The 15905-nt window shown below is 40.6% G+C and overlaps 1 protein-coding gene across 1 annotated transcript in view; it reads right to left on the bottom strand.

Moving 5' to 3' along the window:
- The window catches only part of lrp2b (low density lipoprotein receptor-related protein 2b), a gene marked incomplete at both ends in the record, with an annotated part of 38560 nt that overhangs the window by 11404 nt on the left and 11251 nt on the right, over positions 1 to 15905 (bottom strand). Inside the window, 33 exons of the mRNA XM_079398520.1 lie at positions 178 to 473; positions 582 to 783; positions 871 to 1002; positions 1082 to 1201; positions 1336 to 1461; positions 1800 to 2042; positions 2163 to 2366; positions 3297 to 3586; positions 3680 to 3838; positions 4339 to 4504; positions 4599 to 5519; positions 5611 to 5799; positions 5964 to 6200; positions 6316 to 6529; positions 6627 to 6804; positions 6889 to 6998; positions 7146 to 7289; positions 7718 to 7884; positions 7983 to 8111; positions 8194 to 8371; positions 8480 to 8708; positions 9551 to 9735; positions 9867 to 10075; positions 10298 to 10546; positions 10649 to 11026; positions 11323 to 11439; positions 11944 to 12066; positions 12243 to 12482; positions 12568 to 12846; positions 13190 to 13327; positions 13463 to 13593; positions 13766 to 13891; positions 14099 to 14291. Coding sequence (XP_079254646.1) covers positions 178 to 473; positions 582 to 783; positions 871 to 1002; positions 1082 to 1201; positions 1336 to 1461; positions 1800 to 2042; positions 2163 to 2366; positions 3297 to 3586; positions 3680 to 3838; positions 4339 to 4504; positions 4599 to 5519; positions 5611 to 5799; positions 5964 to 6200; positions 6316 to 6529; positions 6627 to 6804; positions 6889 to 6998; positions 7146 to 7289; positions 7718 to 7884; positions 7983 to 8111; positions 8194 to 8371; positions 8480 to 8708; positions 9551 to 9735; positions 9867 to 10075; positions 10298 to 10546; positions 10649 to 11026; positions 11323 to 11439; positions 11944 to 12066; positions 12243 to 12482; positions 12568 to 12846; positions 13190 to 13327; positions 13463 to 13593; positions 13766 to 13891; positions 14099 to 14291 — 7002 coding nt within the window. The remainder of the gene's footprint in view (positions 1 to 177; positions 474 to 581; positions 784 to 870; positions 1003 to 1081; positions 1202 to 1335; positions 1462 to 1799; positions 2043 to 2162; positions 2367 to 3296; positions 3587 to 3679; positions 3839 to 4338; positions 4505 to 4598; positions 5520 to 5610; positions 5800 to 5963; positions 6201 to 6315; positions 6530 to 6626; positions 6805 to 6888; positions 6999 to 7145; positions 7290 to 7717; positions 7885 to 7982; positions 8112 to 8193; positions 8372 to 8479; positions 8709 to 9550; positions 9736 to 9866; positions 10076 to 10297; positions 10547 to 10648; positions 11027 to 11322; positions 11440 to 11943; positions 12067 to 12242; positions 12483 to 12567; positions 12847 to 13189; positions 13328 to 13462; positions 13594 to 13765; positions 13892 to 14098; positions 14292 to 15905) is intronic.

Raw genomic sequence — 15905 nt, 5'->3', positions numbered from 1 at the left:
CATTTTAATAAAATGTTGCTTTACCCTTGTGATTGTTGGATAACCAGTTGAGTAAAAACACATAATAAATAGAATTCATTATTAATTTTGAAGTCCTTATTCTTGCCTTGCCAAATATTGTATTTTTTGGGCACATCCCTTAAGTGAGCCTTTTCCTAAATACGAGTGGTGTCTTACCACAGCCCTTCTCATCACTGTTGTCAGAGCAGTCCCTTTGATGGTCGCAGACCTTGTGGATGTCAATGCACTCCCCAGAATTGCACATGAATTCTCCAGGTGCACAGGTGGGTTCTGGACTCCTGCACAAGCCCTCGAGTTCATCAGTGCCATCTTGACAGTCTGTATAACCATCACATACATATGTTGATGGAATACACACTCCATTCTGGCAGGTGAACTCTTGACTGGAGCAAGTGCGGTACACACAGCCGATCTCATCACTGCCGTCCCCACAGTCATTCACACGGTCACAGCTGAGGAGGAGATTCAGATGCACAATATATATTTTAGATTTATATTTTGAGAAGGATTTGATTTGATACATTGTTTGGGTGAGATACGGCTGGAGGGGAAGAACTCACTGGAAGGGCACCAGAATGCAGCGACCATTAACGCAAGCAAACTCGTTCATGTGGCAGGTACGGTTGGGGCAGTTGTGCAGCTCATCTGCGGCATCTATGCAGTCTTTCTCACCATCGCACACATAACTCCATGGAATACAGCGAGGAGAGCCTGGGTACCAAGTGGGGCATGTGAAATCGCTGGGATTACAAGTCCTTGATCCTGAAATACAAAATAATAGTCAGACTAGGACTATTATGCACTGATATGCTGGTTTCTACCATCTTGAAAATGGATGATAGGCCTCACCGCACTGCAGTTCCTGGGCCTCATCACTGTTGTCTCCACAGTCGTTGTTGCCATCACATACCCACATTGCCAAAATGCAGTGTCCATTCGCACAGCTAAACTGCTGAGGGTTACAAGTACGAGCCTGATCCTCTGTGGAAAGAGACAAAGAAAGTATTAGATAGTGATTCTAGGATCTACTTCACAGACAGATGAGGGATTTGACATGTACCGCAGGTGGGTGGCTCATCTGTGCCGTCCAAGCAGTCTGAGATATGATCACACACCCATACCTGGGGAATACACTTCCCGTTATCACAGCGGAACTCATCTGCCGAACAAGTCCGGCCAGCTGTTAACAACAGGAGATGACTTTAAGGATATGCATGAGCATGCTTTTTTTTCATATTATTCACTTAGAAATGAAATGTCTATCATGAAGGACATCTGCAGGCAACAGCTAAAAGCTGAGAGCTTGAAACTCACCACAGAATAGTGGATTTTCATCACTGTTGTCCCCACAGTTGTTAAAGCCATCACATAGGCTACTTGAAGAAATGCAGATGTTGGTGGTGTCACATTTTACTAAGCCGGGTGCACAGGTTCTGTCCGCTAATAAATCAAATAAATATGTTTTTTCTCTGTTACAAGAAATTATACATTTCACTTTTATTATTAAAGCAGAGAATATTGTTCAGAGCTTGTTTTAGATAAAAAGGTAACTCCATGCACCTATAAAAGAAGTGTTTTCATTAATTAAAATAGAGCTGAAATAAAATAATTATTAGGTAAAGCTTAACCTTAAAAAAAACTTTAGAAATGTTGCATTGGCAACTAACTAAAATAAAATGTGTCTCGGTTGAAGTACTAAAATTAAAATTGAAACGATAATTAAAAATAATAAGACTTACTGTTATAGTTTTTAAATTATACTAAAATACTGCACTCACGGCAGTTGACTTCATCCGTGGTGCTGTTGTCTCGGCAGTCATTGATTCCATCACACACAAAAGCTGCACTGATGCAGCGTCCGTTAGCACAGGTGAACTCTGTTGTAGGGTTACAGGTTGGGAAGGGACAGCCATGCTCATCGCTGTTATCTCCACAGTCATTTGTGTAGTCACACACATAGTACAGAGGCACACAGCCTCCGTTATCACAGGTGAATTCCATGGGTGAGCAAGTGTGGAAAGCTGTAGAAGGCACATTAATGTTTGCATTTTTTAAAATTTAGGTATAAAAAAATTGTACAAAACTAAATTAAACAATTTTTTGCAAACTATTTAAATTAAACAACTGGTAAGGTTACTTACCACACACTCTCTCGAGCTCATCTGAGCCATCTATGCAGTCCCTGTAGCCATCACATTTCCAGCGCTGGGACAAACAGCTTCCATCCAGACAGGTGAACTGATCTGCATGGCACCGCTGCCCATTGTCAGGGATGCAGTCTTTCCCATTGTTGGCCAGATACCAGTTACCAGTGCTGGGACACTGACACTCTGGACCAGTTGGACCTGAGATAAACAGACGAAAGACATGAAAGATGTAATCTTCCCAAAAGAGAAAAAAAAATGCATACAGTGAGGTCCAAAAGTCTAAGAGCAAGTCATTTTTTTTAACAAAGTATATATTTATATCATACATTTTATGATCAGCATCGAAATATGACTGAAGAGCTTAATTTAAAAATATCAAAATTTCTTAATATTTTCTCTTTTGCTTTAATTACAGTAACACTCAAGCTGCATTAACTCCATGTGTAAAACCAGATGATCATGTTCTCCAGCTAGCATGACTTGAGAATGGTCAAAAGCACTTTAGTGGAAAAAGATCTGACTGTATGTACAAATAGTCAAAAGATCAATTACTTAATTGATACACATAATGCATCTTATAATCTTGTACTGCAGTTATATCTGATCAAATGTACATTATTATTATTCTTTAGCTTGGGTTGAACAAATAATTTTTGCTTAGATGGAACAGCAGCTACGCTAATTCTGTTTCTGCCACGGGATGTCCCGTGGCAGAACATTACAAAGGTTGAACATTACAGAAGCTTCAGTCTGGATCCAACCCTTAAATGATCTGAGATGACCGAACACCTGAGAAAAGATAATGCCAACCCCTCAGAGGACCTCAGAGGATGCCAACGCTCAGACAACATACAGAATTACCAAATTTTGCCATAAGTTAAATATATTAATGTTCTGCAATATATAAATATATTATGAAAACTTAATATCCTGTAGAGCTGCTTTGCAACGATTTGTATCGTAAAAAGCGCTATACAAATAAACTTGAACTTGAACTTGATTAGTGATACAGTGCAAAATCTGTTATATTATTTATTTGTTTAAAAATTTTAAATCTCAGACTTTTGGCGCCCACAGCATGTACATTCAACTTGTTCTTTAAAGCCAAATAAGTGCCTTTAGACCAACCTGGGACACAAACATGACTGCAGCCTCCGTTGAACAGCTGGCAGGGACTCGAGCAGCTCTCCTGCCTGCTGGCAGAGAAGACGTGGATGTCATTGGGTCTGTATTGGAGATCGGTGGCCATTATAGTCAGACCAGAACCGTCATTCTTGTTGGCGCGGTATACGATCCGTGTGTTCCAGTCAGTCCAGTAGATATCCTGCTGGAACACTGTCACAGAAAAGGGGTACTGTGTCTGACTAAGAATGAGCTCCCTGTTCTCTCCAGTCAAAGAGGCACGCTCAATCTTATCCCTGTGACAAAGAGAGTGAACCATTATTTTTACTGCAAACAACAAATATTCAACAAACAATACTGATGTAAAAATGAGGTCAGTATAAACTCACAGTGTTGCATCAGCCCAATACAGCAGTCGTTCCTCATAATCCAAAGACAGAGCATTAGGCTGAGACAGGCTTGTGTTTACAATTGGGATCCGAAAGTTTCCACCAAGTGTGGCTCGTTCAATTTTAGCAGGGGATCCCCAGTCAGTCCAGTACAAGTATCTGAGCAAGCAAAACCAGTTTTCAGAGAGTAATTCTTGTAACTATATTAACCTAATGTTAACAATTTGAACCCAGGCATTTTTAAAGCCCTGGAAGCGTCACACTTGTAATATTGAAAGGGGGTTAACACTGCATTGCGATACCAACAAGTATACAATTATAGTGTGGAGTGATGCAGTGTTTGAATATAACGGCCAGCTGTTTAGCAACAAACAACTAATCACAAACTGAACATCACAGAAACTACCATATTGTTTTTCATCTCAGTGTTTGAGGGAAAAAAAAAACAAAATGTCAAAAAGTGACAGAAAATGCACCAAGGTGAAAAAGAGTTATTCTTGCTGTTATGTGTCCGAAAAGTTAAATCAGGACAAACTGGATGGTTCAGTCAGAAAAACAAATCCCTATCACTAACTTTGCAATTGGATAATGACACAAAGCCATATTGTGGTTTCAGTTATGGGGTTTAGTTGAGAATTTTAAGTGTGAACAGTTCTTACCCATAGCAGGGATCCACCACAATGGCTCTGGGGCGGTCACCATGCGCAATGAAGGACCGGTTTTGGCCATCTATTCCCATAGACTGCACACTCCGATTGTAATAATCTGTGAAATAAAGACGCTTGTGGATCCAGTCATAGGCCAGACCTTCAGGATCATCCAGATCTAACAGATGAAAAGAAAGCAGAGAACACTTTAACATTGTTATTGGGTGGTTTCTGCTTACTAATTCTGATAATTTTAAAGAGTTAAACTCTACCACTGGCTATGGTGATTGGTGGGCTTATGATGCTGGTTGTTAGAATGTATCCTATTTTACTCCTGCCTAAACCCATATACTGGGTATAGAACACTCTCTTGTCCTGGAAGTCAAACTCTGTAGCTAAAACGCCGTAGCCCAGGCTAAAGGTGGGAAATGGGGTGCTGTGGTCTTCTGGGTCCAGCCTCATGCTGTTCAAGGTGTAATCGGTGGTGAAGATCAGGTACTCATCCAGGCCAAAGCCACATGAGACTCCATTGCTGAGAAGAGAACCATGGGCACAGGCACATTTGGGCTGTTGCTGCTCGGGCATTGCAAAACAAAACTGTTGACAGCGCCCGTTGTCCTCTAGGCATGGGTTAAAACCCACCAGGTTGGCAGAAGTTGGCTGAACATGGGAGTCAAACACTCCAATGTCTGTCAAACCATCTATGCCATCTCGGATCACCTCTGGCGTGTTTGTATTCCCAGGACTCTTACTGGCCTGAAACAGTTTGCCCAGTTTGCGATCCACCCACAGCATGTACTCGCCAAAGATGGCAACACTGTATGGCGCGGGGTAGCGACTACCGTAGCGTACAATCTGCCGCTGAGAACCATCGGACGCCATGCGAGAAATCATATCCAGTGTGTCATCAACCCAGTACAAGAAGTCATTGGTGTAATCGACTGTTAACCCTCGGGGGGATGACAGGCTCTCAGAGGCAAGAACTGTCCGATTGGTACCATCCAAAAGAGCACTCTCAATCTTGGGTGACTGGCCAGCATCAGTCCAGAAGAGGAGACGCAATTTAGGGCTGACGGTAAGATCTAGGGGACAATCCACTGAACTCTTCAGCAGGATAAGTTGAACGCTTGTGTTCAGACGTAACACCTCAAGGTATGTTTGAGAGGTATATGCATTAGTGAAGTACAAGTTTCCTGACATAAAAAAGAAAAGAATCAGCCTGATACATAAACACATACAACCCACTTTCACAGTATACATGGTGTCACTTTCACATTAATTTACCTGCGATCCAATCTACTGCCAAGCCCTGAATCCTTCCAGTGCCTAACTGACGGATGACAGTAGAATAGCGTGAGCCATCTGTCTTTGTCCTGTAAATGCCTCTGTAGGATGAGTAGGTGCTGTTATCAATCCAGTACAGGAATCCAGAGGCGATGTGCATGTCCAGCTTGCTGAGAACTGAATAAGTATCTACAGAATAAAAGCAGATTATGTTTTTAGTACAAAATGCTACATAACATGATAACATTTATTATTATTATTTACATTTATTAATTAAAAAAATATGTTAAATTGAATTAATTTACTACCTCTAACAGAGATCAAACTGTTTAGCATACTGTAATCATACTTACTTGCTCCCACAGGAACCATGGCCTCAGAGTGGTCAGAGCTGTTGATGTGGAATCCTCTAATAAATTTGGAAGAGGACACTATAGCATAAGAGTCATACTGTTCACAGTGAGACCCATCCTGAGATGGGATAAAACCTGTGGTGCAGGCGCATGTCTTTTGCCCATCAGGTTTTGGCAGACACAGGTGGGGACAGCCTCCATTGTTTGTACTGCAAGCATTGGTAGTACCAGCAGAGTCTGGATTTAAAGAATTGATGGTAAACAGAACAGTGAGTTCATAGATGACATCTCGCCACTCCTGTAAAATTATCCTTTATTTAAAGTAAAGAGCAAACTGTAATGCTTCACTCACTGTCTCTGGTATGTACTTTCAGTGCCCGCACCCCTGCCATGCCATTCCTCATCACCACCATGTCTGCGCCTGTGTTCTTATCCACTCTCTCAATGACCTCATAGTCAAGGTCAGTGTAGTAAAGGTAGTTTTGGTACACAGTGATGCCCCAGGGATGAGACAGGCCGCTCACGATGGTCACCCTGCTCACACCATCCATTGTTCCACATTCAATCTGCCGATCACAGAGAAGTTAAAAGCCAGGAAAGTAGAATAAGTGCATAATAACTTATTTCCACACGTGGATTTACGAACAAGTGTATGTTTCTCACCATCCCAGTTTGAGGGACACCCCAGTAGATTTTCATGGCCTCTATGTCTGCAGCAATGAACTCAACACTACCCAGGTTGCCAGTGTAGAGGTTTCTGAGGTTTCCACCATCCATGTCTGCACTTGCCACCTTTGGTGGAACTCCACTATCTGAACCTCTGTCTGTCCAGAACAGTGTCCTGCAGGATGAGTGGATGATGACAGTACATTAATAACTAATACTTAATAATTACAAATGTATACTAGTCACAAAAAGTGTTTACCCTCTGGCTGGATCAAGAGCTATTCCTATTGGCTCTCCAGCTCCCTCTGGTTTTCCGGTGTTTGTGATGATTGTCTTCCTGTAATGTTGAGATCCATCAACCCTAATGACCTTTTGTGGGAAAACAAACAAAAATAAAATAAAATGATATAACAATAAATAAACAACAATAAATAAATAATTTGAAATAACTTAGTTCAATTAATTGATATTTCATATATGATAAAGTGTGTTAACGTGCGAAGAAATGTTGTTCACCTCAATGGCCATAACAGTGGGATTAGTGTAGTACATGACTCGTGTTATCCAATCAAAAGCAAGACCGGAGGGGGAACCAATGATAGCGGCTGGTGCAAACTGAGTTCGATTGGACCCATCTGTCTTACTTCTATAAATTGAGCCCTGGGGAAAAAAAAAAAAAAAACTATATTTTCATGATAAACAGTACTATTTGATTCAGTTTTATTGTTTTTCTTTATTTTTATTTTTATAAAGATTTATTTTTGAAATTTTCATTTTCACAATCTTTCAGTATTATTTTGCTTTGCTAATTTGAATTAAAATCAGAATAAGCTTTATTGGTCAAGTGTGCCCAGACACACAAGGCATTTGTTTACTTTCCAGGAGATCTGGGTACATGCATACATACATATATAACACAAGAAAATAGAAAGAACGTGAAATAAAATGAAGAAAAATAAGTTCAAAACAATAAAGTAATATACATCAAGACTGCAAAATATTGTGTAATAGTTAAAGATATCTATTTATGAGCAATGTCATAGGTTAATTCTAAAACAATGTTCTAAGAAATTGTCTGATTAACTTACAGTGCCTTGCACCCAATAGACAAACTGCTCTTGATCATCAAAATCAATATCTCGGCCTTTTGTGATGCCTGAAATTGGTGCCATGGCATTGTTGGATGTGTCATTGGGGTTGAGAGGAATTCCCATAATTACTGTATCTCTGACGACCATCAAGAATGGTGTGTCATCTAGGAAAAATAATTATTACAGCATCATTAAGTCAAGTGAAAGGCCATTAGACCTCAAGAACTCAATTGGCACATATTAATTTTGCCAAGACTCTGACCTTTAGTACAAGTACGACCATCGCTGGCAAGGGTCCAGCCAGACTGGCAGTCACACCTGTAGTATCGTGGTCTAAAGGTTGATAGCAGACACAGCTGACTGCATGGATGGTTCTCACATGGGTTAAGTCCTGTATGGGATCCAGCATTTATGTTAGTCAACCAATAAAAAAAAGGCCCTCCATTCATTAATAACCTGCGTGAAAGCCTAACCTAAAGGTTGTTTGACGGGGTGATCCATGGCGATGCCCATGCACTGGTACACACTGGTCAGAAGTGTGGTGATGTTTCCTCCATGAAATTTGTTAGTCCTCATGATTTGGCTTGTGTAGCGGTCACTCCAGTATATGTTGTCTTCGAAGATGGTTATGCCATGAGGTTGCTGAAGAACCTGCAGACACAGAGACGGTAGGAAGTTATGAGTAAAAAATGCAACATTAGATAAACCATACTGTGCCTTATATTTTATGTAAAATCTAGATGGACTTTAAATGGTTACCATGTCACTTGCAAAGACTTGATGCCTGTTTTTGCCATCGTAGTCACAGTAGTCAATATATTTCAGGTAGGCGTCAACAAAGTATAGTCTTCTAGTTGTGTAATCCAGTGTAAGTCCATTGGGCCAGTATACCTTGCTAGTCACAATTGCTCTTCTTGCAGATCCGTCCATACTAGCCTGCTCTATTCGAGGGTTCTGACCCCAGTCTGACCAGAACATTACATTCGTGCTAAGAAGAAAACAGAAGGAATTCTACTTTTATGATACAAGACTTTAAAAACCCTATGTGATCTTAAAACAATTCACCCACATGCATTTTTATTTACCCGTGTATTATTCCAAACCCAAAAGACTTGTCTTAATCTTCTTAACACAATAAATAAATAAATAAAACCTGGAAGATTTCAATCCCTACATTGAAAACTTCATGAAGAGATTGTAAAAGTAATCCATATGAATCGAGTGGTTTCATAAAGTCTTCAGAAGAGACGTGATCACTTTATATAATGAACAGATTTAATGGTTGCACTTTATTTTACAGTACGTGTACATACATGTACTTACAGTGTACTTACCTAAGAAAGTACTGGTAATATAAGGTAACTACATGGGGTAGGGTTAGGTTTAGGGGTAGGTTCAGGGTTAGTACCTAGTTATTGTAATTACTATAATAAGAACATAGTATGTACATGAGGAACAGGACTGTAAAATAAAGTGCTACCGATTTAATTTAGGCTTGTAGACATATACAGTAAACATCCACATGCATAGATTGCATAAAATATGATCAACGGAAGCTCAGATGTGCTTGCTTGACACACAAGAACCAATGACTAATGAGGTTTGTTCTTGTGCATCAGTCGGTTGAGTTTGATTGAGCTTCTGTTTACCATATTATATGCCATTTCTTTTGAACAATAATAAATTCACAAAAGTCTTATGGATCTGAAATGACATGAGGGTAAATAATGACAGTAATGGGTGATGGGTGCACTAATCCTTTTAACAGCAAAATTACTGCTGCATTCTCTCAAAATAGAAAACAATCAGTAAGTATGTCAATATGCATACTAGTTGCGGGGGTCTAGAGCTAGTCCGCGAGGGCTGGTAACGTTCTTGGTTATCAAAACCTTCCGGAAACGGCCATCCAGAGTAGATACTTCAATGTTTTCCATGACGTAGTCAGTCCAGTAAATGTTTCTACCCACCCAATCCACTGCTATGCTTTCAGGTACCATCAGGCCTGAAGAGAACACCTAACATACCAGCATCATCAAATGAATTAATCCCAAATTGTAGTTGTTGAACATATCAGTAATATATGCATGACATGAAACGCATAAGCCATATTAAGACAACTAGACCTTTATATCTTTTTATTAGTTACCTGTTTTTTGTCTGTGCCATTCTGGAAAGAACTATAGATCATTTTCGAAGATGAATCACCCCAGTAGACTCGTTTATTGACATTATCAAAGTCTACAGTGACAATGCTTGTGCCACTGACAACAGGAAAAATAAGGGGTGGCCTGAAGTAAATGCGGTTAGCGCTTATCTGGCTGCGTCTGGCCACCAGAAGTAAAGCATCACCTGGAGCTGGAGCAGATTACACATTTCCTCAGATTTCAGGTTTTACTATCCTTGTGTCCTTATAATACTTATTACATATATTATAAGGATTTGGTGTTAGTTGGAACAGTGTGAACTAGCATTAAAACCATTGGCCATTTGACTAGAAATGCAATTCAGCAACATGTTATACTTTACAAAATCTTGGGCAGTCATGTTTGATGTGTGAGTGATGAAGATGATGCTTACAGGTTACTCTGCATGTACGTCCATTAGGCTCCAGCTGGTAACCATCTTGGCAGTAGCATCGGAAGGAACCACGCTCATTGTAGCAGGTTTGACTGCAGAATCCAGGGATCAGACACTCGTTTATGTCGTCGCAGGTCTTTGAGTCATTCAGCAGCTGGAATCCTGGTTCACAGGTACACTGAGCTCCAAATGGACCCTGAATACAACCATGACTGCAGCCTCCGTTATTTACCTGACAGTCATCTTCATCTGATAAGGCAAACAGTGAGAAAAAAAGAGACAAAAAAAAACAATTTGAATAGTTCATCAACAATATTAATACATAAATCTGTTTTCAACAGCAGTACTTACTGCAGACGGGAGACTCGTCAGCTCCATTGGGGCAGTCTCTCTGGCCATCACACACCTGAGCCTCTGTGATGCACACCTGGTCTGTGGGACACAACCACTGACCTGATGGGCAGCTGAATGGTGGTGTGGGACAGTTGGTTTCATCACTCATATCCCTGCAATCGTTATCCCCATCACAAACCCAGCTTTGATGCACACAGTTTCCATTATCACACTGGAACTGGTAAGAACTGCAGGTTCGGGGCGGGCAGCCATTGTGCTCATCAGAGCCGTCCTCACAGTCTGGATGGCCATCACATTCCCACGCTTTCGGAATGCAGAATCCATCAACCTGGCACTGGAACTCATTGTCATGGCACAGACCTGGCCCACGTGTGGCTGCACATGAAATACCAGTCATAAAGTCATCACTAGCATTATTTTATTAACATTAATTGCTAATTAATAATACAAAAATAGATTACAAACTAGATACACAGTTAATAGCTTCTATTCATATAAAAAATATGATATTTATGGCTATTGATTAAAATATATCAATTAAAAGAAATATGTAAAGACTGATTCACTTCCTGAAACATCACAGTTAAGTCACAGTTAACTGCAAAAAACTGAATTAAAAGCTGAAAAGAGAAAAAGAGCTGAAAGAGTACTTCTAAACACATATAACTTACGACAGCCGCTCTCATCTGAGCGGTCCCTGCAGTCATAAACCCCATCACAGCGGTAGCTCAGACTCACACACTGATCTCCACTGGCACATGCAAACTCATATGTTGCACAGGAGTACTCTACCCAAAACACAGAACATCATCCATGGTAAATAAAGTCATCATGAAACAGATGTGTAGCTACAGATCTTTTCTTTCATGTTGTGATGTACATTCAAGTGTAAAAATCTATTGACAGAAAAAATGTAGGGCCATGACTTGGTTCTATGCATTGATTGTTGATTGAATTTTGAGATGTGGGCATTTTTCTTAAGTGTGAACGTTTAAGTGGATTATATAATTAAGCGGAGTTTAAGTGGATTATATAATTAGAGAAGTCCTGCATACATCAACAGACAGAATTCGGTCCAATCACCAGAAGGTCCAATCAGACATTTTCAATAAATCAGATATTTTGATTATAAGGTGAAAACCTTTTTCTTTTAATGAAACATATGCACACATGAATTAGTCACAATAAAATCTACAACATGCATTTATAAAAAAGATTTTTCATTTCATGCCAACTAAGTGGATCTTTTGAGCATACCAATACCTCAAATTCAAATTAAATCACTGCCTTACCACAGTTCTTCTCGTCAGATCCATCTAAACAGTCCTGGTCTCCATCACAGACATATGAGTTATATATACAACGGTGATCTGGACACAGGAAGAAGCCAGGCTGGCAGGTGGTGACAGTGGAATCTGGAAGAGGACAGAGAAGAATGAGAGTGGTTAAAATTAACTGTGTACATGGGCAGTTCTAGGGGTGAGCTTCTGGGATTTTTTTTTTCTGGGTCTTTGCCAATAAGCATTGCTGCATATTCACTGAACCTTGTTCATGTATTTTCTGAATTTCCTCCAAAATCTTCAGTACTCACTGCACTGTCTCTCATCAGAACCATCGCCACAGTCATTGAAGGCATCGCACACCCATGTTTTTGGGATGCAGTTTCCGTTAGCGCAAGCGAATTGGCTGGACGAGCAGGTAGTTGGAACACGTGTGGGGCAGTTATCCTCATCGGTCCCATCACCACAGTCATCATGCCCATCACAACGCCATCTAGCAGGGATGCAGTGCTTGTTTCCGCAGGTGAAGGCATATGGTGAGCAGGTTGTTCCTGATTAAAAAGTTGAAAGGAGATGTTCATAGAAATGTTTAGGTCTTTAGATGGTGCTCAAACACACTCACATGTAAATACACACCTGGATCTGTGCAGTTGGCTTCATCTGTCTTGTCGGCACAGTCATTCACACCATCACAGCGGAAAGAATTCGGCACACAGCGGCCCCCGTCGCAGGGAAAGGCATAGTCTCCACAGTTATCATCTGGTGGGGGTTCAGTATCATCCTTGACACAGTCCCTCTGGTTCTCCTGCAGTTTCATTCCATAGGGACATCCACACACACGGTTGGACGCAGGCGTAGGGAAACAGAAGTGACTGCAGCGGCCATTTGAAATCAGATTGCATCTGCTTTTGAACACTGTACACAGCAACGAGATAACAGTAGCTGATTACCCCTTACTGCGACAAATAATAACTTACATCTAACAAGTACAAGGGTCAATTTTATGTCCTGTCTATTAACTTATTCAAAAATACAATACAAATTAATTCATTCAGTGAAATTAATAAACCTCTTCTATGAAAAGCATGTGTTCAATATCTGAATTAAAAGTCATTTTAATATTTTCTTGGAGTGTATAAAGTCAAAATGACGAAGTGATGCAACTGTCCTTGCATCATCAAGTAACCCCCCCCCCCCTACTTAATTAAAAGAATACAATTTTTGGATAAAAAGACAGCGGCTTTTCTGTTTCACTCACAGTTCTGGAGATCAGCTGAGTAGGCCTTAACGTTCATTATGCCTGAGATGCCCTTTCGTAGGATTATATTTTCCCCACCATCTCTCTTCCTCATTCGGAAAACAGAATTTGTCCTCCAGTCTGACACATACAGATAATCTAACAAATAAAGTGGAGGTAGATCAGTCAGTGAAAAAAATTTAAAATATGTATTAAATTGATTTAATTGAACATAATCCTAAAATCAGCATCATAATGGTCATGTGAAGAATGAAGAAATACAGAAGTGCCAACCTGTGTGTACTGTAAGCGAGAAAGGATGAGTGATTTGTCCAGTACTGGAGAAGGCCTGTCTATCTAGCCCATCAATGCTCACATGCTCAATCCGGTCTAGCTGTGCATCAACCCAATAAAGCCTATCCATCCTAATGAGCACAAAAATAAGCTTTTTGTTTTTTTTAAGTTCAAACTGATCCTTGTGTCAGAATCAACGCACAATGAAAAGTGAATAAACTCATCTCATTTATAAACAGAACTCTTTGAGAAATCAAAGTGTATAGGTACAGGAAACTATTGATTGTAAAAGGATCTACTTACAGGTAGTCCAAGGCAAGTCCATTAGGCCAGCCGAGTGTTGAGTTGATCAGTGGAACAGCATTGCTTCCATCGGTGTATGCTCTGGTAATCACAGCTGGACGGTACCAATCAGACCAGAAGAGGTATCTAGGAGAACAAAATAGAGCTGTCCAGTAAGTTCCATAAAAATCCATCTAATAAAATCACACATAAATGCTCAAATCTACAGAACAGCCATTATTTGGGTCTTATATTTAATTATGTTCCTCTGTATTTACAGGAATTGCTATAGATGTTTTATTTAGCATAAAACTTTATTCTGAATGTTGTACTCAAGCCAACGATGTCTCATACCCTGCACTGGGGTGCACGGCAATACCCCGGGGGTATTTTAAATTCTGAACAATGTCCCGTCTTGATCCATCTGTTACTTTAAAAGCGGAAACGGTGCGATAAGTGCTGGAAGTCCAGAAGAGGATGTGAGATGTCCAATCATATGCCATTGACTCCACAGAGCCCACTCTGTAACCTGTCAGGATCTCATGATCTGAGATATAACAATAGAAGCATGTTTAGTGAAAAAAAAACGTTCTGTATTTTACAGAACTGTATTTTGTAAGCAAATAAACTCTACTTCTCTGACACTGAAAAGTAATGAGTGAAACTAATTTGTGTTACACAATGCTAACACAGGACACAACTAAACCAATGCTCCTCAAACTGTGTTAGGCAGAAGTATCTGGAGTATATAGAATGCCCAAAATGGTTCTTGATAGGGTGGAGAGAGCGCTGTACATTCACTCCCCCCACCTACAGTCCCCGGCTGGCAGGGATTGTAGGTGGGGGGAGTGAATGTACAGCGTTCTCTCCACCCTCAGTACCACGACTGAGGTGCCCTTGAGCAAGGCACCGAACCCCCAACTGCTCCCCGGGCGCTGCAGCATGGCTGCCCACTGCTCCGGGTGTGTGTTCACGGTGTGTGTGTGTGTGTGTGTGTGCATTTGTTCACTACTCACTGCTGTGTGTGTGCACTTGGATGGGTTAAATGCAGAGCACCAATTTCGAGTATGGGTCACCATACTTGACAATACGTCACGACTTTACTTTACTTTACAACTATAAAGTGGTGTGAAAAAGTGTTGGCCCCGTCCTGTTTTTTTTATTTTATTGCATGTTTGTCACACTTTAATGTTTCAGATCATCAAACAAATTGAAATATTAATCAAAGATAACACAACTAAACACAACATGCAGTTTTTAAATGAAGGTTTTTTTTATGAAGGGAAAACAAAATCCAAACCCACATGAAAAAGTGCTTGCCCTCCCCGTTAAAACATACCTGTGGTTTATCACACCTGAGTTCAGTTTCTCTAGCCACACCCAGACCTGATTACTGCCACACCTGTTCGCAATCAAGAAATCACTTAAATATGACCTGCCTGACAAAGTGAAGTAGACCAAAAGATCCTCAAAAGCTACACATCTTGTTGAGATCCAAAGAAATTCAGGAACAAATGAGAAAGAAAGTAATTGAGATATCAGTCTGGAAAAGGTTATAAAGCCATTTCTAAAGCTTTGGGACTCCAGCGAACCACAGTGAGAGCCATTATCCACAAATGGTGAAAACATGGAACAGCGGTGAACCTTCCCACGAGTGGCCGGCCGACCAAAATTACCCCAAGAGCGCAGCGACGACTCATCCAAGAGGTCACAAAAGACCCCACAACAACATCTAAAGAACTGCAGGCCTCACTTGCCTCAGTTAAGGTCGGTGTTCATGACTGGGCAAAAATGAAAGAAAACTGCTGCTGAGCAAAAAGCACATAAAGGCTCGTCTCAGGTTTGCTAGAAAACATCTTGATGATCCCCAAGACTTTTGGGAAAATACTCTGTGGACAGATGAGACAAAAGTTGAACTTTTTGGAAGGTGTGTGTCCCATTACATCTGGCGTAAAAGTAACACAGCATTTCAGAAAAAGAACATCATACCAACAGTAAAATATGGTGGTGGTAGTGTGATGGTCTGGGGCTGTTTTGCTTTTGGAAGACTTGCTGTGATAAATGGAACCATGAATTCAGCTGTCAACCAAAAAATCCTGAAGGACAATGTCCGGCCATCTATTCGTGACCTCAAGCTGAAGTGAACTTGGGTCCTACAGCA

This window comes from Barbus barbus, assembly GCF_936440315.1.
Source record: "Barbus barbus genome assembly, chromosome: 38".
Lineage (NCBI taxonomy): Eukaryota > Metazoa > Chordata > Actinopteri > Cypriniformes > Cyprinidae > Barbus > Barbus barbus.
This window is presented reverse-complemented; position numbering and strand designations above follow the sequence as displayed.